The sequence below is a fragment of the Osmerus eperlanus genome, chromosome 3 (genome assembly GCF_963692335.1).
Source record: "Osmerus eperlanus chromosome 3, fOsmEpe2.1, whole genome shotgun sequence".
NCBI classification, from domain to species: Eukaryota; Metazoa; Chordata; class Actinopteri; order Osmeriformes; family Osmeridae; genus Osmerus; species Osmerus eperlanus.
The window spans coordinates 6,750,457-6,777,168 of record NC_085020.1 but is presented as its reverse complement, the minus strand read 5'-3'; the positions used below and the strand labels follow the sequence as shown (position 1 = coordinate 6,777,168).

At 48.4% G+C, this 26,712-nt stretch overlaps 2 protein-coding genes across 3 annotated transcripts; both read right to left on the bottom strand.

Annotated features, from left to right (window-relative positions):
- Positions 1-45: 45 nt before the first annotated feature.
- Positions 46-7,781, bottom strand: ccnyl1 (cyclin Y-like 1). The gene is made up of 10 exons (XM_062456846.1): positions 6,676-7,781; positions 4,046-4,120; positions 3,880-3,923; positions 3,508-3,608; positions 3,341-3,376; positions 3,154-3,205; positions 2,861-2,980; positions 2,378-2,544; positions 735-897; positions 46-625 (listed from the first exon to the last, which is right to left on the bottom strand). Exons 1-10 carry the CDS (start codon positions 6,824-6,826, stop codon positions 509-511), a joined length of 1,026 nt encoding a protein of 341 aa, XP_062312830.1. The 5' UTR covers positions 6,827-7,781; the 3' UTR covers positions 46-508.
- An 824-nt stretch (positions 7,782-8,605) lies between these two features.
- Positions 8,606-15,371, bottom strand: creb1b (cAMP responsive element binding protein 1b). 2 transcript variants are annotated; one of them, XM_062456843.1, is made up of 8 exons: positions 15,222-15,371; positions 12,851-12,960; positions 11,995-12,162; positions 11,796-11,896; positions 11,576-11,718; positions 11,273-11,455; positions 10,884-11,037; positions 8,606-10,787 (listed from the first exon to the last, which is right to left on the bottom strand). In XM_062456843.1, the coding sequence occupies exons 2-8, from the start codon at positions 12,950-12,952 to the stop codon at positions 10,643-10,645; spliced, it is 996 nt and encodes a 331-aa protein (XP_062312827.1). In that variant the 5' UTR covers positions 12,953-12,960; positions 15,222-15,371; the 3' UTR covers positions 8,606-10,642. The 2 variants fall into 2 exon arrangements, with proteins under 2 accessions (XP_062312827.1, XP_062312828.1); XM_062456844.1 differs by having other exon boundaries at positions 11,995-12,141.
- Positions 15,372-26,712: the final 11,341 nt, after the last annotated feature.

The window sequence follows — 26,712 nt, the reverse complement described above, 5'->3', positions numbered from 1 at the left end:
GGACCAATTGTAACAGTGTCGTGTGTCAATTCACAATACAAAAGGTTTGTTACATGATTAGTGTTTATTTAAAATACTCCATCTGTAAAGGATTTCAATTGAAAAACAGACAATTTCACAGCTAGTAGCCTACATAGTAAGCAAGAAAACAACAAAATAAACAAAACAAGTATTTTATCTCTATGTAGTTTAGTTCTTCTGCTCAGGGTGTGGGGTGGGGCTGGTGGTAAGGGAGGGCGAGGGGCGGACTTGCTGTCCAACAGTCTCTTCCATGGAGGGAGGGCTTGGAGGTAAGAAGGAAGGGGTTGGAACTGGGGGGGTTGTGTGGTTATTGTAGTCTGGTTCCAGATCAGTGTGTGCCTTAGCCAACCCATGTCAAGCCATCATTGTCAGCCAATGATAGCCAAAGGTGCTGGCTGCAGCCCATATGGTTCTGAAGGATGAGTCAGCTGCTCTGGGGTGGCCGTCGGTTGCTTGAGGTGTAAGAGGTCAGAGGTTGTCAGTGGACCTATGAAAGCACGGCGTTGGAGCGTCGGATGCCCACCAGGTTATCAGCACTGAAGGACCTCCTCATGGCTGCCCTGCTCAGGTCCTTGTACTTGTCCTCACACAGCCTGGAGATGGCCTGGAGACACAGAGACATTCCCACAGGAGTTTTTATATGAACATAAACGCCACTAACATTGAATGAACACACTGTCTTTGTGAATGGACCCCCTCCTTCCTCCCCTTACCTCAAGTTTCTGAGCACGCTCGTTGTTCAGGGGCTCCAGAGGGAAGCTCAGGTTGTTGTCGTCGGCCAGAGAGCGCAGGTCAAAGTAATACTTGGCGTAAACGCTGGCTGGGACGTTGATGTTGAACTGCAGCAGCTCCAGGAATTGTCTCTCCATCTCGTTCCTGTGAGAGAGAGAGAGAGAGAGATAAAGTTACAAAAAGTATATGTACACACATAGGTAGGTGTTTGTGACCTTTGACAAAGGTCTGGCCCGGCCATGAGTCTGTCTGTGGGGTGACTCAGACTGCCGTCTGCTGCTGAGAATCAGTCACTCACTCTGACTGGAACTCCCCTCCCATAAGAGAACACAGAGACACCTGTCCCCGAGGGGACTCGGCTGGTCCACACCACAGACAGCCTCACCTAAACCTCATCATCCTCATCTCCACGGAGACAGCATCCAGGAGATGAGCCCTCAGACCAGGGAGGTGAGGGGAGGGGGCTGGGCTGGGGGATCCGGTCTCCAGGGGCAACTAATGGAGCGGGCGAGAGCTGGGGCCATTATGTGTGAGCGATGAGAGCACTCGAGCCCCCCCCCCAGTCCTCTACCCCATCCCACCCTCCCCTCCCAGCCTGGCCCAGCTCACAAAGAGCACTTCAATAGATGGATGAAAATAGACCTGAGAGCGTAGGGCGAGCAGAGAGAGAGGAATAGGGACCAAACAAACCCACACGACACAGACAGAGTCTCTCCCTATCACACGCACGCAAAACCCACTTGTCCACTAAATAAACCCTGGGGTCTGTAACATACAATTCCAGGCCAGCCTCTCCGCGTGCTGATGGAGAGCTTCCAGAGAGGACAGCAGCACAGCGCTGATTGCTGGGAGACTTTGTTTCCCCGTGCTCCGCCTCAGCCCCTCTCCATCCTCTCTTAATCAGCCCGCCTCCCTCTGCTTCCAGTTCTTTTGCTCTGGATATATGACACCACACAATAGAGTGGCAACATATCCGCCAATATATGGCATGGAAACAGGTCTGTGGGTTTGTCAGTGGCTCCTTCCTGCGTTTTAAGTTGATTTGCTATTTGCAACAAGTACAGGTACATTGGAATTCGAAAGTCTTGCACCTCTCGACAGGTCCCCGTCAGACTAAACCTTGGTTCTAAATCTCAATCGGAGGTCCATCCATCCATCATCTTCCGCTTGTCCGGGGGTCGGGTCGCGGGGGCAGCAACCTAAGCAGGGAAGCCCAGACTTTCCTCTCCCCGGCCACTTCCACCAGCTCTTCCTGGGGGACCCCGAGGCGTTCCCAGGCCAGCCGAGAGACATAGTCCCTCCAGCGTGTCCTGGGTCTTCCCCGGGGCCTCTTCCCAGTGGGACGTGCCCAGAACACCTCACCAGGGAGGCGTCCAGGAGGCATCCTTATCAGATGCCCGAGCCACCTCAACTGGCCCCTCTCGACGCGGAGGAGCAGCGGTTCTACTCTGAGCCCCTGCCGTATGACCGAGCTTCTCACCCTATCTCTAAGGGAGAGCCCAGACACCCTGCGGAGAAAACTCATTTCGGCCGCTTGTATTCGCGATCTAGGTGGTAATCGGAGGTAAAACGATAAATCATAATGAAAGTGTGTGTAGTGTGTTTGTGTCTGACATCCACATACATGTCCTCTACAGTGATGTCCTTGAGGATCTGGCAGTAGTCCACGTTCCACACGGCCTGGTCGTCCCACACCTTGGAGGCCAGCAGGATGGCCCCCAGCACGATGCGCTTCCAGTTAGCTGGACAGATGTCCATCTCAGCGTAGGTCAGCAGGCGCTCCAGGTACACCTGGACCAGAGGTCAGGGGGTCAAAGGAGCACACAGAAAGACGGTCTGTGATCATCCCGGTGGCGGGGGGGCCGTGGCTCGTGTCATGGGCTTGTGTCACTACTACTAGCCTAGCCGTGTTCAGATTTGTGTTACTTTGCTGCTCTCTGGTGGTCGGAAGTTGTGATAAAAAAAACCCACCTTCTATAACTTGATTGAGGGACACAATCTACATTTGCTCTTGTAAATACATTTTCAATGAGTTCAGTGTGGACTGCTAATGCGATGCTTAAAAGGGACAAGGCGGGCCGTAACCACGGCGATGTCAGTTCCTCACCAGCGTGACGATGGCACACTCGGCGGTGAGCTGCGCGGCGCTGAACAGCGTCCGGACGAAGCGGTAGATGAGTTTGTGTTCCGGATCCGTCCGTGAGTAGTCATCAGGTACCTGCTCTCTCTGCGGGAACGGTCGGGGACAGACAACCCTTTAAACACCCAGCAAGTAGACGTTTCACAGACAGCGTCCCGACTCTCTCAGGTCTGCCCACCACAGCCATGGCTCTTTAGAGCCAGGTAATGACTATAGCCCAGCCCCATCACTCCCAAGTTGACGAAGCCTGACCCACTCACCGATAACGGGTGCATCTTCTCATCGAAAATGTCAAGAGTCCTGTCCGAGTCCCTGGTGGAGAAGACAGAGGAAAGAGTTACAGCCCCCATCAGAGGAGTGCCTGGACACAGCACGACATGGATGCATGGTGTGGCGTGTCAACCGGAGGAATTCTTTTTTGTTTTATGTCAAACCTTTTCAACGCACCTGTTTTTAATGTGGTAGTATATTGCTAGTGTGACACTGTAGGCAGAGGATGAAAAATGAATAGTTTAATATCGGCATCCTGGCTTTCCAGAGACGGACGTTTGCTTTTCTCGAGAGCATGAGGATTGAGGTGGCATGTTTGCGTGAGGAGCTGGATCTATACGCACCATTTTATTGTGCTTTTTAAATTGGGCTGGCTGACCGTACTGTCGTCTATGAAAATGGTGGAGCAGGAGCTGTACTTCTTCGACAGGGGACCAGGAGAGACCTGCCAAAAAGAGAGAACATCTATTTTTAGAGGTTAGGCACTTTAACTGTGTGTAGGTTCCTACCAATGCTGTGACCTGGCAGGACTGCATCTCGGCAATACAATTAAAACAGACCAATCACATCTGCTGTTCAGTCAGGTTTTCCTTTACACAGTCTGTGTGTTTCTTGTTGTGGTCAGTTCCGTTTAGGTATCTTTCCTAGAGCAAAGGGCAACGCCAACTATGCCCCATAAGCCAAACACTACACAGGCTATTCATCTAGATACTCACATGGCTCACATGATTGATGTGGTTGCTTTTCCTCTTGTCTCGCACTAAAAACACACAGAGCAGGTTGAGTCACGCATACATCTAGTAGGCAGCCTCCCTCAGATAGGCTCGGGTGTGTGTGTGTACAGCACCTCTCTCCTCTGTGTGTGAAGGAGTGATTACTCACCATCTGTTTGAGACTTGCTGAGGAAGATGGTGCTGGCCCGGGCGTGGTCGGACGGGTTGGACTCCAGTGCGAGCTCTGAAACACACACACAGATAAGGTCAAACACCATTAGGGTAAGTCCCAGAAACATGCGGAGTGAAACACAGTGAAGCACAGTGGAGCACAGTGAAACACAGTGAAGCACAGTGAAGCACAGTGAAGCACAGTGAAACACAGTGGAGCACAGTGAAGCACAGTAAAGCACAGTGAAACACAGTGGAGCACAGTGGAGCACAGTGGAGCACAGTGGAGCACAGTGAAGCACAGTGAAACACAGTGAGCCCACAGCCCGCCTCCTAGGGGACAAATGCCCGGATCCCCATCCATCTCTGGAGTATTCACTGGAGCTCAGAGGGGCAAACGGACCATTAAGTCTGCATCTAATACACCACACACACCTCTGACAGCAGCTACAGGGGTAGATACAATCAAGTGAATGATAGTCCTGGATATTTTAGTACTGTCCTAAGTAATGAAGATGACAGTCCTGAGACACCCTTCCTTCTGGGCATCATCACCATGACAATGTCATGAGCCTCTGACTTGAGGAAACAGGAATGAATGACTCATTCATTAGTCGCACACTGAGGAGCTTCCCATATTAATAAGAAGAGATCTCGCCCAATTGCCCATCCCCCCGTCATGACACTTCCTGTACAGGAGCAGGAAGAAGAGTATGGTACATCAGCCTGAGAGTAGTAGCACAGATGGGGGGGGGGGGGGGGGTGGTGGTGGGGGGGGGGGTGTTGGGGATCATGTGAGGGAGGGGCCGACAATGAGGCCTTTGTTTGAAAGTTTCATCATTGGAGAACAGAGCACCCTCACTCCTCATGCCCCTCCCACTCTGGCATGGGTGGGGGGGCGGGGGGGAAAGGGTGCCAGCTATGCCAGCCAGTTGGAGCCCCCACTAACAACAGCGCTCTCAGAGAAGGATAAGGCTTTGGTGCGTGGAACGGAGACAGAGAGCATGAGACCACAAGGTGGGCCTGTCCTCAACGCCAACTCGCCCGCACCGACTCCGCAAGCACGACCACTAACCAGCTAGGCCAACGACTCTCTCTGGCGCAGGTGGTCTGTACTTACACCGAGGAGTGAGTTTAGCCAATCCACATCAGCTCCACACACCCGCTGGGATGAAAACAATATACAGACGTAGGCTACATCACAAAGCATGGCGAGGTACAACAGATTCCTCTCGTCCACCAGCCTCCATCCATCCAGCAGTAATCTCCCTATAGAATTCCTCGCAGGGCATGCCATCCCCACAGCCTGTTCCCTGGCTGTAATATGCCCAGCATGGTATCCTGTCTGCTTCAGGTACCACCCGGTAACAGGGGATGGGGTCTGTGGAGGTGCCAGTCAGGCAGGCATTCCTCTCTGCACCCAGTGGAAAAGCCTGGAATTCCAGTCTGAGAGCCAGAGAATCCAAGGCCGTCCCAGCCTGGGCCAGGGTCAGTCTACCAGCAGCTGAGTGGGTTTAGTCACTGCGGCCAGGCTTCACTCTCTAGGCTAAAATAAACTTGAGGGGAGGTTGTGGTGTCTTGGGTGATTACAGTAGGGGGTCCTACTGATCTGCAAAAAGACCATGATAAAAAGATTTCACCATGTCAGAAAGGTAAGGTTTTGGATGTTAGCTTGCTGTGGGGGGACAGTAACCAGGCCAAGCAACACTTACCAGGCCCATTCTACTGACTGCCTCTCTGGTACTAAATTCCCTATCTGAATGAGAACCAATCTGTCTGTATGGCTCCACCAGGCCAGTGCCTAAAAACAGCCATCACAGGTATTGGAGTCACATGCGTTTTTGTGAACACAAGGCATTTCATACCTACTGGAGCTTAAATTTACTTTGATAAGATGCATACTTGGAAGGAGTGAGAAGGACAGAGTCTATCAGCAAGAGGCGTGTGTGTGTGTGTGTGTGTGTGTGTGTATATATGAGAAACAGCCAGAGAGAGAGAGAAAGAGTGCAGCTGCTCTATAGTATCACATCCCCAGGATACCAGGGATAGCTCAGGACTCTCGCACAACCATTACTCTAACCAGACCCCCGTCCCAATGCCCAGCCTAAATACCGTCTGGGGTAAGCCTGGGAGGGCTGTGCGTGGTTCCATGGAATGTCCTTATCAGTGGGATCAAAGCGGTACCAATACCATTGAGACAAGCTAGGAGTTGGAGGGTAGGGTTGGGGCTCAGGCTGGGTAAATAACCTGACCCATGATATTGTGGGCAAGGAGAAGCCATGAAAGCCATAGAGCTGGCAGCGAGAGGGGGGCTGGCTAGGCCCCCCTCTTGCTTCGGGGCCTCAGAGGTGCTCCAGTAGCGAGAAGGGCAGTGAGGGACAGGTTTACTAATTGGGGTTGGGAGAGAAAAACACCACCAAGGTCTAAATCAACAGCAATAAAAAGCTGTAAACCAAATTGAAGCTTGCTTCTCATACACACACTACCTTTATACTTAGCATTTAGTCAAGCTGAAAAAAGGTGAGGCAGGGTAGAGAGCCAACTGATTTCATATTCATCTGTTGAATGCTTTATCTTACATTCTAAAAGTATCAGTAATCATTCGGGATGGTAATGCGCGATACCTACCATCGGGCACCTCTCGGTCGCTGATGTGCTGCAGGTACGGGCCAGTGTCGTCACTTACGTCCGTACTGATTTGGTAGTCTTCAAGGCGCTCCGGTTGCCTCGGTAACTTCGGGCTTCCTTCCGGAGAGACGCAGCATATTGTATTCCCCATCGCTAACAATGAATACTCCAAATACTATTTTACGCCCTGAGTACTAGTGCACAATTCCTTCCTACCAAAAAATGATGGCTTGCTTTGCTATCCTTCAAACCGTAGTTCCAACCACACACACATATGCTACGGTTGCATGAGTCTCTGAATCAAAATCGAGCAAAACTAACAACCCATTCAAGCTGATGATATTACATTCCTGTCCATTTGAGGGTGTGCAAGCCCAGTATGGTCACGAATAAACAGTCTTAGAAGCCGCAGACACCAACCAGATTGCTGCCACTGTGCAGCAGATCGATGAGGGTTTGCGTATGCCCTATTTACAGAGCCAGCTGAATGGAGTGAAACAACGGTAGATCGTATCCGTATAGCTAGCTGACTGGTTGGATGTCGAAAACCGAACAAATCAACTGGTTACCAATTCATTTGACATTCATTTGCAATGTAGTTAGCTAGCTAACTCACTCGCTAGCACAGTCAGCTAGCTGTTGTCTATAGAAGCAATGCATTTATGCTAAGCTAACCTTAGCCAGTCCCTTTAACTTTATTAATGTCCATCTGTTTCTTTGATACTGCTGTTAAAACAACTTAACCGTTAAATCCCTGAAATCGTTCCAGACAGTAATCCTGACTGTTCTCCTCAAAGTTTCCAATAGTTCTAGGTAGAATTCACACCGGTCCCTGGTTAACTCCCGTCGGGATCACACGTCCACTTATGCCGAGGCCTCGGTGGCCTCGACTACCGTAGTTGCTGTCTTGGTGAGAAAATCAAAGCGAAATAGCATCAAATCATTTCATCTTAGACAGTCGCGCAAAGTCTTCTTAAAGTTCATCTTTGATCCCAACTCTCCCAACTCCAGACCGTACGTTAACTCCTCCACTCCACCGGCCAATTCAGCAATCCGCTCCCCGCCACCACCGCCATCTGTTCCGATACACCACCTCTACTACCTGGCATTCAGGGTGGACCCACCCATCCCGGAATTCCATTCATTACTATTGGGTGCGTAATCAAAACAAAGAAAATATATCAAATAGCTATTGGATGAATTGATGTCAATTGAGACCAGTCCTGACCAATGAATGCATCCAGAACTCACATTCTTCTAGGTCCCGCCTCTTGATAATTAATTTCATTGGACGAAACTCAGTTCAGTAGTGCCTCAGCAGTGCCAAGTCAAAAGTATCTGGATACATCGTAATTTTACCAATGAAGAATATCCCCACATTTTGTATATTCATGAAAAATATATTGTTACACTTCTTTCAATCTATCAGTGTCATTTTATTTTGATGATTGCAACTGGTGTGACATTATCTAAGATCGACCGCACTGATTACCTTACACAGTCAACATTGCTTCTTCCTAAAACTTTCCCAGCAAGTCTGAAAAAAAGATGAATTACTAAGTGTGCCAGGAATAGCTGCAGACCATTGTATTGAATTTGTATGGCATATAAGCCATACAAATTTATATCACCCCGCCAAGTCCATGAAAGGATGTTGCGTTACAACATATAGTATTTCGGAAATTATTCATTGAACCATACGTGTTTACAAAAGTGGGGTTTTAATCAGTTCTTTCAAAACAGGAGGCATAGAAATTGATTATTTATGATGTCTAACAAACAGGAATACAGGTATATACAGTATATTCACACAACACTCTATTACGTCATTGAAATATTTCCCCAAATTGTATTATCATATAGTATACAATGTATTGAAAGACAAAAACTTGAAAAAAGTATCAATTTACAAACAGATCACAGTTAGAAAAAACTTTGCTTTGACACCAGCTTCATCAAATTAACGTGTTTTTCGTGCAAGAGGTGAAGCCAGATTTTATATTTATTGTATACATTTATCTCACAATGGTACACAACCCACACCACTTGGTGAATAGATTTACTAAGTTCTGCTAGTAAAGCTGAATAAACAAGCTGAGAACAATAACATTTCAACCACAATGACCTTTGACCCAATAGCCAACATCTGTGAGTGTCAAAGGAACAGAGGTTGATCCAGCCCATATAAAGTTGTTCAGGTCATTGACATGCTCTGCTTAGATTTATGACTTCTTCTGTCAAAGAAAAATTGCTTTCCCTGAAACTGGCGAGGCTCAAGGTGTGCTGTGTCAAATTGCATCCTCTCAGCAAGAAGGTATAATCTCCTCACGAAAAAGCTCTGCAAAGAGATTACCTCTGCAACTTGTCATGCTTGAATTCAGCTGCACAAATGACTTGTCAAAACGTCTGTGTGTAACGCAAGAGCGGGGTCACGGAGGGCGAACCTCCCACAGCACTGCTCAATGCTACAGCAAAGACCGAACCACAGCTAAACCTTGGCTGAATGTGGGCTGCCTTTGACTGGTCTGATCACACAAATCCCTCCCATTCATTCATGACTGCTGTACATTTGAAACAGTTCTTTAATGTGAAATAATAAACCAAGCAAGCAGTGAAACTGTGTGTAAAGTAATGCTTTCTTAGCAAATTATATGGGTCGTCATACACGTGTATAACTTTAAGAAGTTCATCTTATTGATTTAGCTATTGGAGAAACCCTGCAGTGTGGCATCCATGTTTTAAAATACATAGACAAATTCATTGACTGTCTAGTACACCATATCATTTCATACTGAACAAATAAACATCAGCCTTTTCAGTTTTTAATCCCAGAAAAACATAAAAGAAGTTGTAAAATATCCCCTAAAGGCCTCAGCAATATAGAACCTGTCCAGTTCTTGTACCTGTCTTGTGAAGGCTTTTACAACCACTGTAGGGCTCTGACTCCATAACAGAGGACGGGGGTGTCTGCAGAACATCTATTACTCAGACATTTACAACTAAATGAAACCACGGCAGGCAGTAATTGAACTGGTATATCATGTGAGTAGCATTAGCTCCCAACAGGATTGCTGTTCACTTGCTGCTTCAACAGAGATCCAATGTAATTTGGGAAAATAAAATAAAGAGAGCATGTATTTTATAACAGGCATTTTTTAAATAGCTGCCAAGATTATGCCAAGGACTGGTAGATATTAAAGTAATAGGTTTAGTTAATGTATTGCCTTACAGTATATAAAACAAATGCAAAAATATATACGTTTTTATATTATAACACTTTTCTTATCAAATCGATAGACGTCATAGCAAGATCTACACATGCTATAATCTCCATGTACTATTACTTTAAACAAAAAAACTAAATCAATATATATAATACAATATGGTATTTCTTTTTTTGTTGATCATATCACAAACACATCACGTCATTCCTCCTTTACTCTCTATATCTATCACACTGAAGAAAAACTGAAGACTCTTCAAATGGAAGATAGGTCTGTCTCGTACAGCATCTTGACCTTGGCAAGAGTAAGTGATGTACCAGGTAGTCTAAAACAATCCCACTGACCTTCTCCCTTCAGTACCAAGGTGCTCTTGTGACATCATCTTGAGCTGACACCCATGACCGCCATCGTCCACTTCTTTAATACAGTCACATTTGAGACAACATTTGATAGAAGACTTTCCGATGGACAGCCCACTGACTGAACGATGTCTGGTGAGGAGAAATAAGAAAGAAAGTCTTCTTTAATCTTCTTCTCCGAAAAGACACGACCCACTCTGTAGATAACTAGGCATTGGCCACATACTGTATTCTGGTCGACGTACACAAGCCATTCTCCGTGGTTGGCAGTTTACAGCATTTAAAAGACGTATAAAACGTGTAGTGTTCATGCCCGGAGGCCAGCACATGGCAGAGTTCTGTACAGGCAGGCAGATGACAACGGGAGGGGGTGGACTGGAGTCCCTACTCAGTCTTATGACAATACAGGTCTTTAAGTGCTTTGAGTTCCTCAATGAGGGTTTTGTTCTGGTTCTCCAGAACAGCCACTCGGTTCTCCAGACACTTGACGTACTCCTTCTTCTTCCTGCGACACTCCCGAGCTGCCTCCCTGGAACACAGACGAGACAAGCAGAAGGACACGGTTCAGAGGGGGACGCGGCCGAGCAGAGTGAAGAACGCAGGACGGACATCTTGATGTTCCCACCTGTTCTTCATGAGGCGGACTTCCCTCTTGCGGGTGACCTCCTCTGTGCCCCCCTGGCTGGGCAGGGCGGGGGAGGAGGCCATGACCACACCGGGGGCGATGGTGCTGGCGGGCGCCGCACGGATCTGGTAGGCCTGCATGTCTCCTGAAGCAGCTGTCCACGTCAAACACATGTCACTGTTCTTTCTCCAACCCCAATGACAAACCCAGGTGCCACTGCAGTGTAGCTACATACACGATGCTGGAACTATTACTTAGCTTCAATGTGTAAATACTGTGCTATTCTTGAGTATATGTACAGTACCAGTCAAACGTTTGGACACATTTTCCCTTGAAGATGTGTCCATGCTTTTGACTGGTACTGTATATCTACAAGTCTGTCGTCTGACCTTGCACCACCACTTGGTTACTGGGCACCAGGATCTGCTGCCCATCGCTGGTCTGGGCGTACTGCAGGATGGTGGTGCCGGTCTGGCCTCCTGCAGCGTTGGTCATGGTCAGGGTCTGGAGCCCCTGCACCCCATCTGTGCCGTTATTGGCCAGCTGGATAGCCCCGCCCTGGGTGATGGCGACTGATAAGACAGAGTGGGTCATCAGTTCAGCTAATGGAAGCTAAGGATACATCTGACATTGTTTGGAGAGAAGCGTTAAGACTGTAGGTGTGTAACTGAGTGGGGTCAAAAGTTACATACTGTATTGGCCACTGCTGGTCTGATAGATAGGCGTGGGCATAGTAACCGTGGTGATGGAAGGCGCAACTGTGTCCTCCTCGGACTTTTCCTCCTCAATTCTGGGCACACCCGGGGCATCTGACGAGAGATCGTTCAGGATCTTCCTGTGAAGGTCAGAGGTCATGGCAGCATCAGCTAACAATCAGGACACGCTCACATTCACACGGACACAACTCTGTACCTATATGAAGGGCGTCGTGACAGAATCTCTCTGCGTTTTTGAGAATCCGTAACACTGTCCACCGACTCCTGGGAGTCCTCGCTCTCTGCAATGGTGGAGATCTGAAACACACACACACACAGAAGTCAGCATTTTCACTCTATTCTGACCAGACACTTTGGTCCTGTTTATATGGAGCACTGAGAGGTTGTGTACTCACCTGGACAGTCTGCACTTGTGGTGACTGGATGACGGAGGGCTGGGCGGCCTGAATGACCCCATGCACCTGCACCGTTTGGCCGTTAGGCAGCTGCACCAGCGTTACCGTGGGACCGCTGGATGTGGCGTGACCGGCTGCCATGGACACCTGCAAGGCAGACAAGTAATCCTGCTGCCCAGGGAGACAAACATCTCCATCTGTTAGCTACATCTGGTTACTCTTGCATAGCTGTATGATGTTGCAGGGTTGGCTGTATGGACCAAGTCTCTTGCAACCCATGAAAATACATTTTGCATGCGTGTTTTGAGTAAATTATTGACATGATCTACATTCTTGTGAAGGCCTCGGTGTCAATGGAGGACTGTGTGTGTAGGATGGCCTGCATGAGACCTTGGTGTATGTCTCAGTTTTGGCCTGCTGTCACACTACTGTGGCTGGCCTGGTGCTGGCCTGTTCCAGGCTACTTGGGAGAGGGTTGGGGGAGGTTACTATTCCTGCTAACACCCCCGGTTCAAACTGACTGCTGTCTCCCTCTCAGCACAGAGCTCTGTGAGTCATAAAGCTGTTGTCAGGGGGTGAGGAGTCAGCACATTCTCTCCACGGCTCCAACACACGCACACACACACACACACACACACACACACACACACACACACACACACACACACACACACACACACACACACACACACACTGACTCTCTCTGCCAGGAAGACAGCTGGTAAGTCAGAAAATCAGTCCATCCTTTAAGAAGGGCCAGTGGCTGTATTCAGTCTTGGGCTGATGGGACACTATTGCAGGGTTAAGGCCCTGGTGAACAGTCAGCAAGTGTACAGAGTGCTAGAGGGTACACTACCTGTGTCAGGGTAGCAATCTGGGTCTGGGCAATCTGCTGACCAGTCTCAGACACAGCAGTCTCCACCCCCTGCTGAGCCTCTGCTGCCGACTCCATGGTCATTGGTTTAGCTGGTGAAGGGGACAATAACATAATTCCACCTTTCATTGGCATTGCATTCATCACAGAAGGAATATAGAAGGAAGTAACTTGGGTCTGTCTCGGCTTGCTTGGTCTTTTCATGAGACATCTTGAATCACCACCCTGCCCCACTGGTGTGAATGAACACCAGTGTATATATAACCCGGACCACAGCATTCCTTCCCCACACTATTAATAAACATACTGCTTTACGGTTGACCCAGTTTGAGTTGGTTCATCAAGTCAAACACCAACACTCGTTCCTCGATGGAAACAAGATATCTTACACATTTCAGACATTTGAGTTTAGCAAAGGCGCAAGCCCAGTCTTCTCAAACAACCCTAAGACAATATTAGGAGACAAGACCATGTGTTCTCAACCAGGATCTACAGTGGATACACACCATGTGAGAACAGTGGCAGGCATTACATAAGCTTGAGAAAAGAACCTATCTGTTTCATCTCTGTGGATGCGGGGAACTCAAAATAACAATAATTTTGTAACACTCAAAATATACATATTCTTCTAGCTTGCATGTGTACGCATGCACGCACACAGCCTATGGAAGTCATTTGTCTCCTTGTGATGGAATGTGTCACTATACTCTCTGAGGCCAGCTTTTGTCTGGGCAGCTGACAGTTTCTTTATTACCCAGAGGGCACCTTGTTTAGCTGTAGAGAGTGAGACAAATAAAACTTACCCAGGGCAGGACATTTTCCATTCTCTGAGAACCTTGCAAAAGCTCAGAAATTGAACAATAGCGGCTTTCCACTGATGCAGAAACTTGGCATTTGTGTAGTCTACGGCCACAGTTCAGCCAAAGAACATTAACGGGGCTGTTTTCACAGACACGGATTTGGCTACGCTTCACCCTACACATTCGACTCCTTCGAAATAAAACAGGACGTTGAACATGACAAGACATTGTCTTGTGAGTAAGTAACTCAATATATCCTATTCCGAAAACCCTCAGTGAACTGCTCAACATGCTGAACAAGTCCTCATTAAAAAGACAGACTGAAAAGCTGGTGCTCCTTCAACAGAGCCTGCTCAAGTCTTTTCCAGGAATTGACCCCCCTGCCCCTGACCGTTGGCTACTCTGCTCCTGTGCTCTGCTACAGGCTTGTTGGTGACCGGCAGCAACCACAGATTTTCTGAAAAGCCCCTGTTAGAGGAGGGTCAGACAGGCAGAGGAACGTGTTTAACTGTGCCCCCAAAGGTTTTTGTTCTTTCTTTGCTAACCAAGAGCCACACAAGATAACAGGTCACTAAAGTGTCACTGTCTGCCTGTAGATTAAATCAAATCTTTTATTTATGAAAATAGTTGACTAACATTTGTAAAAACTAAAATTGCCGTGCAAAGGAAAGCGTCTTTTCCACTGTGGCCCTTTAATCTCCTAAACCAGATTATGTAGACGTGACTGTACAGTGAGCTCACATAGTGCGTAACGTGTATCCGTGGTGTGATTGGTCTTACTGATTTCTCCCTCTGTTTTTCAAAAGTCAATTCAGAGACGAGCTCGGTGACATGAAAGAGAGAGAGCTGCATGGACGCCACATGGAGCGGCGACGCCCACTTCAAACCTTCCAACATTTTCTCATTCAACAAATTATGTGGCAAGAAAATGTAGTGTATGACTACTTGTACACATAACAGTCGACGGAGACCACGCTGAAATTAGGGGGGATACAGCCCCCCTAATTTGGGGGGATTTAGTTATGCGGGAGGTTAGACGCGGGAAACGCAATGTTTTAACAATTTCTAGTAGCCTACATTTACCTTCTTTTTTGCAGGGGATGGCTGTTTGTATGAGCAAAAAGTAACTTATTAATGTAAATTGGAGATATTCAGCCACACACAAATACACTTTTGGGAGAAACATTAATTTGGGAGCCATATGTCTGTGCGAAAATGTGGATGCCCGCCTTGCGCGCTACAGGTAAGTGCGCAAGGACCACAATGCGCATATGTGCACAAACACTTTAAATCATTTTATCACATGCACAATAGCTGGTAAAATGACATCTCAGAGAAGCTGTCCAAGCTCCAACATCCCTCTCCTGCCCGTATGACTGTTCCTTTCTGTTTCCCAAATAGCCGCAGCCTCCCCTCCCTTCATCTGAAAGACTGCCTGCAATAAGCCAGGCGCCATGATCTCTTTGTTTCCTCTCCGGGCCGAACCCGACCAGACTTCAGCATATTCGGGGAGCGCCTATCCTATCTTTCCCCGGACACTAGTTTCCTCTTACCGATACAGACTCCCTTCGTCACTCCCGGGCCCTCGGAGCTCCACTTTTATTCAGACCGACACGTAAGAGACCGCGTCAGGCTACACCTCCGTCGCGTCACCGAGAACAACAACACGGAGAAGGAGAGGGACGAAAATCATATCAGGGTTGCCTTCGAGAACGGCCGATTGATGCACGGAATGAACCGAACGGCACCCGGAATTGGCCGAATGCTTTTCGACACATATCGGAAACAGTCGTAGATTACATTTTAGTATGAAGCTTCTTCCTTTAGTTTGCAATCTATCTGCAGTTTTTTATGTCTTAATTTTTTTTAAAGATTTTTGGAGTTGTATACGATGTGTTATAACTGAATGTCCAAATACATTGTAATTGTTCAAAGTTATAACTGCAAAATGACACAATTTTGACCACGTCCTCTTACTGTATTATTGGACAGCTCTAGTAAACTACAAAATAGAGAGGCCCAACGCAAATGTACATCAATGTCAAATAATTTGTGCACTCACTCCTTAGATAGGATAACATTATCCATCTCTTGTGTCTAAACTTATCTTGCACCAATTAAAACGTTATCTACAGATTTGATTCTAGTAGTTAAATTTATTCCACAGAATGTGATATTTCACACCAACTGGTTGACTGGTTCCCACCTTTGTGTAGCTGTTGCTGCGATGACTTACAAGACAGCAAGGGGGCAGAATGACACCAGTTTTGCTGTGGTTCCTATTTCTCCCTGGGTATGTTATCCCCAGCAGGGGTCAGTGTGGAGCTGCAGTGGGAGTCAGTGTCTCTCAGACTGCCTCTCTGGTGGCTCAGCAGGAGGGGATGGAACAGCAGAAACTGCTGTGAGTTTGTCCATTTTATAATCCTCTTGATGCTCGTTGCTTGTGTTTTATCTGTTTAATAGTGCTTTACAGCTACAAGACATAAAAAACTGCTTTTTATTGTGACATGAAACACATTGTTTGGGGAATTGACCCTGCCTCGTTAATGAACAACAGTGAATTTGCAGCTGGTTCAAAACCCCAAAGGGAAAAAAGATTATTTTGACCAAGGGGTGAAATGATCTTCTACAGTGTAGAATAAAGCTCACAGCAGCACAAAGTGTCTCTTTCTCTTGTACACACACACACACACACACGCACGCACACACACACACACACACACACACACACACACACACACACACACACACACACACACACACACACACACACACACACACACTCTCTCTCTCTCTTTCCCTCTCTCACACACACACATACAAACAGACACAGAAAAAATCAATGGAAGCATTTGGTCTATTATCGTCAAAACACTGTGCATCTCCGTCTGAATAATCAGACGGAGTATAATCTTCATATATCAATAATCTTTTTATCACCAGATGGTCCACTTTGACTTGGCTAATAAACACAAGCATTTGTCCAATACACAGATATGGCTCAGAGAGGCAAGCAGAAGCCTTTTTATTTTACCCTGAGTGAATGTGTGTCTTGTGCTCAGAGACTGTGGTTGTGCGCGCTCTGGGACTGTGATGTGTTTGTGTGTGTCTGTCTGTGTGTGTGCGTGTGTGCGTGCGCAAGTGTGTGTACCCCGTTCTGTGATTGACCTTGAGAAAGCAGGCACAGTTGGAGGAGAACTGGCTGAGGAGGCTCTCTTTCTCTCTGTGTGTGAGCTCCTGCTGCGTGTCTTCCCCTGGGTGATGGCTGGCTCGGGCTCCCCTCAGCTCTCTCCTACTGTCGTATCCCTCCACCAGAATGGAGGCAGCCTGACGCACTGAATTACTGTGTAGCAGGCCTTTCAAACTGCTAGGTGCACCCTACAGAGAGGGAGAAAATGCATCAAAGCTTTAACCACGCCGGCAGCTAGGAAATACATAATATCCAAATGGTAATTTTGAATGTGCTCTGGAAACAGCCAGGTGCAGAGGTCTGTGATAACATTCTGGGTGCCTATCAGAATATGTCCCCGTAGACCAGGATATGCTTTGAGTTTTGCCCTTGATATTACATGGTGTGCGTGCGTGAGTCAATGTATGTACGTGTTATCCAGATGGAAGTAGTACTTGTTCCAAAACCCCCCAAATATTCATGACTTCTTGTTCTTCCATGCCAACACTTCCTTAAAAATCCTCAAAATACTGTCCGAGGAAGATTTGATCAAACTATCGTTGTACAAAATGTTCTCTCATGTTTTCCCCTCAATAATTAAACAAATAAACAGTCTACACAGACAAGTAATTTGGCCAGTGGGATGGTTTCTCATTTTCCTAAATGTAGTCTAGTTTCCATTCCTTTCGTCGTCCCCCCTCCCTGCCCCCTCTCCTCTCTCCCTCCCCCTTTCTGTGTTCCAACAGTGCTAGCTGTAGTCTTGTGAACAGCGGCTGCTTTATTGATGCGTGGGCTCAAAGGCTGCCTGGCAGTCAGAGACACTCTTCTTCACTCCTCTCCAGCTCTGTTTTCTCTCTGCCCTCAATAGGTGCTGTGTACTGAGTTGTAGAAACACACACAACCAGAGGCCTCGTTATCCAGTACAGGCTTCTGTTCCACTGCAACTCTTCTCCTGGGCTGTGTTCTGTGTGAGCATGCAATGCAACGCGTCCCTTCTATAGAATGCAGATTGCAGAGCATTGTTCCCTTGCAAAAAAACAAACAGACATCAAGCCCTGCTGTGGAGACTTTGTTGTCAAAAATAAGCTCAGAGCAAAAGTAGTTTTGAGCCAGCACAGGATCCATTCAAATCCTAGCCTTGTTTTCATTCTTATGTTTGTTGATTTAAATTGTTTCTTATACTCTTGCACCCGTTCACTGTCCCCGCCTGCCTCTGGATTCTGTTACATAAACAGTCTCAGGCCCCAGTGCATGCTGGGAAGTGTTCTGGCGTGGTCTCCAGCGAGGTTGTCCTTGCCTCTACATCATACATGACTACCCCTGGAGAGGGAGCTAAGAGGCTACCTCAAACCAACATTTCTCTTTTAACCCGTTAAGGAGTAGCGTCACACATATGTGATTCTGAACATTCCAACCGACTAATTTCCGATAGACAAAAACTATATGACAAACGCTATAGTACGGCTTCAAATTTTACAATTAGGAGGCTAACAAGTAACACTAGCAGGTAGTAGCATTGCTACGAGTATTATGCTAGGTTGCTAGGTAACGGAAGCTAACTAAAACTAGCTAGCTTCCGTTTTGGCAAAATAACTCACTCCTTAAAAGGTGTGTTGGGAACCCCACATTGCCCTCACAGCAACACACAGGTACAAGACAGCTCGGGCAAGTTAGGTGTGTGTGTGTGGGGGTGGGTGGGCGTTTGCAAGTGTATTTGTGTGTGACTCGGCATGGAGGGAGGCTGAGTGTCACCGTGGGCATTCAGAACAGGCAATAAAAACATGGAGATGATGTGTGTCTGACACCTCGGGACCCTTGTCTCTGGAGACGCGTACCCTCTTCCTCCCCCTCCTCCTCCCCCCGTCACCTCTCCCTCCTCCTCCCCCCGTCACCTCTCCCTCCTCCTCCCCCCGTCACCTCTCCCTCCTCCTCCGCTGCCACCTCTGCCTCTGCTCCCCCTGTCTCAGAGAAGAGACTAACAGAATATAACAAGAGCTGTAACCACACTCTCTCCTCTGAAGACAGGGAGCGAGGGAGGGAGGGAAGGAAGAAAGCATGGAGGTGGGGGGACGGGGTACGGCTCTGCCGTAAACAACGGAGCAAAGGCTCGGCGGTCTGCGGTTCTATTTTTACCATGGGGCAGGAGGAGGAGCAGGAAGTGGCAGGGTAATGCAGGAGCTGCATAATGAATGAATGGCTCCAGTGATGGAGCAGCCAGCAAAGGGACTGCTCTCCATCAGGTGAACAGCCGTGGTGCATCACACACACACAGGTCACAGGGGTAGTCGCGTCGCCCATCGGTATTGCTTCCTCCCGATCTTGCCCACACTGGGGTTCAAACTCTGGTCCTCTGACCTACGGCCACAGCAACCACCTCTCACAAAAATCGCTTTCGCCAGCTTTACCACCAAAGAGTTTAGTGAGTTGAACCAATTCAACTCGATTACACACACACATGCAAACATTCACCAACACAAATGCCCCTAACCCAATAGACACGCACATGTGTAAAAGGAATACATGGCATTTCCTTTTTTTCTGACAAGTCGCCAGTTTACCCTCTTAGCAAGTGAGACAGAGCTCATTCATGGTCTTGTTGTGTAGTCAGTCATGCTGTATAGATACTCAGTGGGCTTAGTGTGACCTTATAAATGGTCTATGCTATTTAGCTCACACAAGTCCATCTCTCCTCCATTTGTATCACGGCCAAACCAGTTATTTGATTCTTTCCATAGCTGCAGCCATGGAAACATTGACCTCGAAATGATCATTTGTGTGTAAGTGTGCAAGGAGACGTCAAGCTGTGGGTGTGCAGCATTCTGTCTGTCAAAATAGAACTAAAGGAAAGCCCCTTCTCCATTCACTGGTAGTGGAGAACCCCACTGACTGCTGCCCTTTGGGTAGTCCATAGGCATGACAGGGGATTGGTCAACTGTGCAAATCATGCCTGTTATACCAGCTGGCTGCGAAAGGCTGTTGGAAAGCGTGCCAGACTTATATATGCAGTGGAGTTGGTACACAGTGGATTCAAGAAATGGTGGAATCGAAGTCAGGAGGTTGGAGGGGGATCAAAACCATGTTGGGAGGGTCATCACATCCAGCAAGAGGATTTGTGGTCTTGACCATGAACTGTCTCTCCCGCGGGTCGTATACATTCCTGCCTATGGATTTATGTGCATATTTGATGCTCCGGTGCACCTGCATATGTTTGTAGGGATGAATGTACTGTATAAATGTATGTGAGTGTGTTTGTCTGAATGTGAGCATGTTTATGTATCTGGACTCATGTTTATGGATGAGAGCGCACTACTACCCTACCCAGCTCTTGGCCTCCCGCGACCTTGGCAGTGATGTGTCATTCTTGTCATGCTCGTCCGACCCCCCCCGGAGGGTTTGATCCTGACTCTCTCCTCTTCTAACCTGTGACAGCTCCTTTCCGCCTCCTGTCCCTGCAGCCATCGCTCCGTCACATCGCAGAGATGTCCTCGGAGCGTTCGCCACACATGTACCTCTCCTGTACGACCAACAGAACACAGGCTCCACCTGGGTTATAAATAGGTTGCAGGTTATGTAAAGACATTAAATATACATAAGGCTACCATGGCAACGTGAGTTAAAGACAGTAGGAGTGTGTGACATCCTGGAGAAGCAGATGGACTGGAGATGAGAGATGGGGAACTGAACTCAATGCACTAAAGCTCCGAGTTAACCACCAAATGGATGCTGAGGAACCTCAGCTCAGACAGATCAACGACTGTGATAAACTGTCAAATTGAAACCTAATCTTGAGGAATGTATGGAGCTGTTTGTCTGACAGGCAGCGAGTCAGACAGACAGACAGGCAGATAGATATACAGACAGTCAGGCAGGCAGACAGGTGGACATGTGACTTATGGAAGAGCCCCCTCCGTGATGACTAAGCCTTAATTACCACACAGGCCTATCTGACACTTTCCCAATAATTAGAAATATTCAGAGTCCACCTTGCTCTGAGCCAGCTATAAAGGAATACATTAGAGTCAACAATGACATACCGCCAGGCCTTATGAGAGGGTGACCTTCACAACTAAAGAGATGGGGGAGGGCTTTGCGGGGGCAGAGAGACAGTCAAATACTGCTGCTCTGGAAGATCATTACATAGTTTGAAACTGTTACAAAAGAAACCCTTTGGCAAGCCAGATAGTTCTCCAAAGTTAACTCTGAGAATGTAGCATGGCGTTTTTGAGAAATATTACCGATGGCAGTTATATGAAAATCACGGGTCATTTCTCTGTTGTTTTAGTCAGATGGTAGACCTGATGAGCAGGACACCTGGGTTTAAACACGGAGGGGTATACATATCAATCAGATTACTGCACCTGGATGTTGCTAATCTGAGATTAACTTGATCAGTAATCAGAGGTAAATCTCTTCCTCTTCTCACGACACATAGAACACTTGTAATCCCCTTTAATCCGTAATTTAGTCCATGGTAAAGAAAGCTCATATGAATAAATGGAGTGATTAAAGAGCTAGTACCTTCAGAATGGGAAACATGTATGCCCAATACAGAGTTGTCTTGGTTTAGTCCTAGTCGACATTAAAGCCTGACTGTCTACCAGTATAACAGTGACTTGTTTTTCTAAATGGTGGCCACAGTTTAACAGAAACCGTTTCCTCTTCCTTTCTAAACCTGGATCCAGCCTTAGTATCGGTACTCCAAGCCCAGAAACACCAGAGAGACAGACAGTGAGAAAGAGAGAGAGATAAACGGAGGGAAGTCTCTAATCTATTTCCAGTAGCTGGGCTCGTAGACATGGTGCGATGCAGCGATAATGTCCTTAATCTGGCTGGACAGCCTGCCACTGATCTGACAGCACACACTGATCTCTCTTCTGGGTAAGAGGCGATGGATAGGGGCTGTCCTGGCCAGATTCTGAGTTACAGCTTTGTGTTTTCCCCCCGCACACAATTCTCTCTCTTTCTCCCTCTCTCACCCCCCCCCCCCCCCACACCCACTCTCTTTTGCAAAGTGCACACCTATGATTGAGGGTCCATCCCAGAAATAGCTAGAAGCACTTTATTTCGTCCCTCTAGGTGGCGCTGTGTGTGCTGTGAGTGCTGTCATTGAAGCCCCCTCTGGTGGTTATGATCTCACCAGCAGTCACGTGACCCGAGGCACCTGGTGTGTTTGTAAACATGCCTGCTAATGTCGCAGTCTGGTGAGGATGTTAGGGTGCATGCTCAGTTTTTCTCTCTCCCCCCCCCCATCCTCTGGATCCTGCGTGTTGGTGAATCACGCTTTGTCTGGTGTCAGACGCGACTGGCAGAGTGGGACAAAGGTGGGGGGGGAGGGGGCAGAGCGGATTGCAAGTAAACAGACATTATATGTTCACGTGATGCTCCCTGTGCTTCTCCACACACAGTAGTCATGGGAATAGTCTTCCTGGCACACACACACACGTACACAAGTACACACCAAACACACGCGCATGCACACACACACACAAACACAGAATACATCAAATGTTGCATGGCTGGTAAGACATGTCATGCCCTGGCTTGGTGTGTGACTGTAGTAGCAGGTGGGCTGTTTGGTGCTGGGCTCCACATGCAGGACGCTGAGGGGAAGAGATGGATCCTCGTCTCCTACCTCATCACATGTGCCTGGGTGAACACCACCACAACAACAGTCCAGTCCCAGACAGGCAGGAGCCCGCGTCTACCATCTGGGGGACAGTGGGAGAGGAGGGGGCCGGGGTGGGGGCTGGGGGTGGCCTGTCAACAGCCGTGACACAGGCTGGTGGCAGTAACGGCCTGGTCCCCACCTGTCAGACAGCCCAGGAGGTGACAAGAGGACGAGAGAAAATGAAGGATGAGTGGGGCTGAACGATGAAGGTACAGGGAGGAAGGGGTGGGAGGGAGGTAGGGCTCGGAGGAAACAGCAGTGGTACAGACTGAGGGAAGATAAGAGCGGAAAACAGGGGCGATGAAACAGTTGTCGAGATGAAAAGTGGTCGGTAAAAAAAGAGAAAGCAAAGCTTGTCAAAGCAGTTGGTTTCAATTCGAAACTGCACAAAGAGGACACATTTGAAGTCTTGAAAATACACCAAGGCTAGTAACACACAGCGCTTGACATGGAGGAGCTAGACCAGAAATACCCCATGATGCAAAGCGAGCACGGCTGTGTTGTACGTTGTGTGGAGGCGGGGGGAGGTAGTGGGAGTGATGGAGAGGGTGTTTGTTTGTGTTCAGCCCTGCGTAGCCATGCAGCCTGAGCCTCACTCTGGGCAGGAGTCATGCAGGGTTAAACCCACACACCAAGCCCCGGCAAGCCCAGGCATGGATGGGCAGGAATAGAACCCCCTACCACCCCCCTCATTTCATTCCCAGTAACACTCCTCCCTATCCCCCAACCACCCCTACCCCCACCTCACCCCCTGCGCTTCTGCTCAGCCCAATTCAGATGTCATGTGTGTATTCTCTCTGGATCAAAGCGAGGTCACGTTAATTAGCAGATTTCACACTCCTCTGCCAGCAAACACCACCGTCTCCTCTCCTCGACTGAGACACACACTGTCACACAGGCATTAGACATGTTAATCAGTCTCTTTCTGCGCACAGGAACAGCCAATGAGAGAGTCGGGCTTGGGGTCACAGCTGAGGGTCATGCCGGGGCTGTCCAGTAGGCGTGTCAAGGGTGACGGTGGCTCCGCCTCCTGCCTTGCGGGGAGGGTGCGAGGTCACGGCTCACCTGCGGGTGATTATGCCCAGCCCTGCTCTGATGAAAGGGTCTTATGACTTCAGGGTCTATGCCTGTATGTGCGTGTGTGTGTGTGTGTGTGCGTGTGAGCTTTTGTGCGTACTTGTGCACATGACGACTGTCTGTCTGCTCCCCTCCTGTGATCCACACCTGGGGCACCTCTCCACCAGATGCACGCTGGGCGGAGAGCCACCTTTGAAGGCACCAACATCTTGGAGCGAGGCCCAGAGCACTGGAGTGGATGTCTGTCTTCCAAGAGATCCCTCTCAATCCTATCACTCTGGCTGAGAGCACACTGGAGTGTCTCCCCTCGCCTGGCATGTCTGGGTCCCGGAGCCGGGCACGGCAGTAATCGTCTGGTATTAGTGATGCACTATGTCCCATGCATACCCAATCAGCACAAGGACAACACAGAGGACGTACGGACAGTCAGGATGCTAGCCTGAATACTACTTCGTCCGAGTCCTGACACCATGCCAGACGCGGGGAGATGGTGGGGGTACACAAGGGGGCGGGGCGGGCAGCACGCTGTCTGCATGCTAATGAGGACATCCCGAGACCATCGCAGCATTCCCATCATGCACCTCTGAGCTCGACTCATCATAAATATATGAGAGAGGGAGGATGTCATATTTTCTCCCGACCTCAAGGTCACAGTTTGGGTTCCCTTTGGGAAATGTTCTGTTTCGATGGAAGTAACACAAGTCGTGTGACAGTCATGCATCCCTCCATCCCTCTGGAGACTCCAGGTCTCACACCACCTGGTTCTCTCTGAGGCTCATAGGCCTCGACATGTCTTAGAGTCACAGACCAACACTGGCACATCTGTCTCTGCCTCGTGGTATTGATCCTGTCCATTGATTATTATTGACACTGGTTAAGATGAGAAAATAGGAGTGTGTGTTGATGTTGTGTTTTCTTCAGTAAAAAATCACAAAATCCATGATCATCCTCACAGTTATTAGGTCTGTGGAGAAAAACCGCCCCAATAAATTCAGAGCACATTTTGTCATTGATTCTCCTGACAGATGTCTGCGCTCTGTCCTGTAATTGACTTGCTAGCGCTTTAAATGAACATGAATCACCGGCAGAACAAGGGTCAAAGTTCACTCCCCCCCCCCCCCCCCACACACACATATTCTTAGGGCCGTGCAGCATTGATCCTGGGGCCTTAACCCCTCGTCCTTGAGAACAGAGAGATGGAAAGGAGAGAATGATGGAGAGAACAAAGGAGAAGTGCGGTGAAACCGAACCACAGACCACCGGTGGGACAAGCTCCTACTCCCCCCAGATCCAGTTTTCATTCCTGCTGGACCAGGATTACGGGATTACACCCAACCCCACCCCCACCCCTCCCCTGCCTTCCCCTCCACTCCCCCACCACACCGCTGGAGGGTTAGCTTGGCGTGGATCAGTGCAGTGTCTTCATTAGCGCCTGGGCTGGCTGCCGGAGCCGCGCGTCTCCCTCTGTAGCCAGGCTGCCGGGTGGGGAGAGGCTCTCGGGTCGCCCACCAAGCTCCAGGTGTATCAGCCTGGCAATTATGAAGGCAATTAGGCCTTCTCCTCCTCCCCCCTCTCCTTCTCCTTCTGCTCCTCCTCCTCCCATCTCCAGGCAACTGAAGATCAGCAGAAGCCAGAAGCCACCTCCTAATTGGCTCATTGTCTCTAAAGAGAGAGTCAGGAAGGGAAGATAAGTGTGTGAGATTAATGTTAGGCCAAAACATTTCTTAGAAGGCCCTTTCGGCTTGGTGAAATTCACCGGTAAACAGACAGGATGGAGGACCTGTATGATTCAGCAAGAAAAGCATAATTAATCTGTCTTCCATTTCTGTTGTGGTGTTCCCAGGTCTGATCAATCAATGGAGTATTCTTCAAAAGGAACTTCTCAACAATAACATAATGAGCTTTCCTGTGATATCACAGAGTTCTAGAAGTTTTCTGGTGTAACCCCAGAATACATAGTCCCTATGGCCTCATCTTATTGAAATTCTTGACAATAACAACAATAGCTAACAATTAGAGAATGGAAAGAATACATTTGTCAGAGCCCCTCCCAAGCTCTGTTCATCCCTTAGCTTGGGAAATTTCCTCAATGTGTGACATGATTTATTTTGGTTGTGGCTGGCAGGCCAGCATCCTAATTTGTCCTGCTCTGCCACTACTGTGAATGGGAAGACTTAGTCAAGGGAGAGATGACTCATGCACAAACACAGCACTCTCCAGTGATGCTTGCTGGGGGATATCTGTGTGTGCATGTCAGTGGTTTGTGTGTGTTACAGTGTGCAGGTTTGTGTATGTGAGGGCATATGTGTGTGAATTTAGGTGTATGCAAGTGTGCAAATGTGTGTCTGAGGATACGAGAGTTACAGTAATGTGTGTGTCTCTGTGTCAACCGCTACATATCCGTATGTGTGTGTGTGTGTGAGAGAGAGACAGACAGAGAAAGAGAGATTGAGAGAGAGAGAGAGAGAGACAGAGAAAGAGAGAGACAGAGAGAAAGAGAGAGAGAGAACGAGAGAGAAAGAGATAGAGAGACCGAGAGCGTTGGGAGAGAATGTGTGGGTGAGGGAATGTCACAGAGAGCCATTCAGGCAGAGGAAACCAGGCCAGTTGTCAGGAGAGGGCTGGCGGTCAGGCTTGATGGCCTGTCAGGGAGACTCTCCCCTCTCCTCTCTGGATGATATCAGACAAAACGCCCTCACAGGCGACTCACAAGCCACTCGTCTGGTCACTCGTCCACATTCAAATTCAGCTCCTGCGGTTATTCAACTCCATAACAGGGAAGTGAACCCTAGCGTGTCCTCAGAGGCCCAGACTGACAGGCCAGTATACGCTGCCCCAACAGAAACACTGACACTCTCTAAATACACAGACTAAGAGCATCTCATCTCAGAGCTCAGGGCTCACTGCCTGTCACTGGGTCATGCCTGGTCTGAGGAAACGGCTCTGCTGGGCCTCACTTTACCACGGGGTTGGAGAATCCCAATATTCCATGACCTCTAGGATTGTTTTTGTACTGAAGTGTACACTATGGAACATGAGTCTCTTCCTTGTGACCCCCCTAGGCTAACAGACCATTGGACAGCCTAATATTGAGCACCGGGCGAGGGGGATGAGGGGTGAGCAGAGGTGG

Bases quoted from the DNA above. Each gene is read 5' to 3' on its own strand.
- ccnyl1 (XM_062456846.1), bottom strand. From the start codon at position 6,826: ATGGGGAATACAATATGCTGCGTCTCTCCGGAAGGAAGCCCGAAGTTA. The intron at 3,377-3,507 runs GTGCGTATAGAT...CTCTGCCTACAG, and splicing joins TTAAAAAGCACAATAAAATG to TGTCACACTAGCAATATACT. The intron at 2,981-3,153 runs GTGAGTGGGTCA...CCGTTCCCGCAG, and splicing joins AGAAGATGCACCCGTTATCG to AGAGAGCAGGTACCTGATGA.
- creb1b (XM_062456843.1), bottom strand. From the start codon at position 12,952: ATGACCATGGAGTCGGCAGCAGAGGCTCAGCAGGGGGTGGAGACTGCT. The intron at 11,719-11,795 runs GTACAGAGTTGT...TGACCTTCACAG, and splicing joins TCACGACGCCCTTCATATAG to GAAGATCCTGAACGATCTCT. The intron at 11,038-11,272 runs GTCAGACGACAG...TGACGTGGACAG, and splicing joins TAACCAAGTGGTGGTGCAAG to CTGCTTCAGGAGACATGCAG.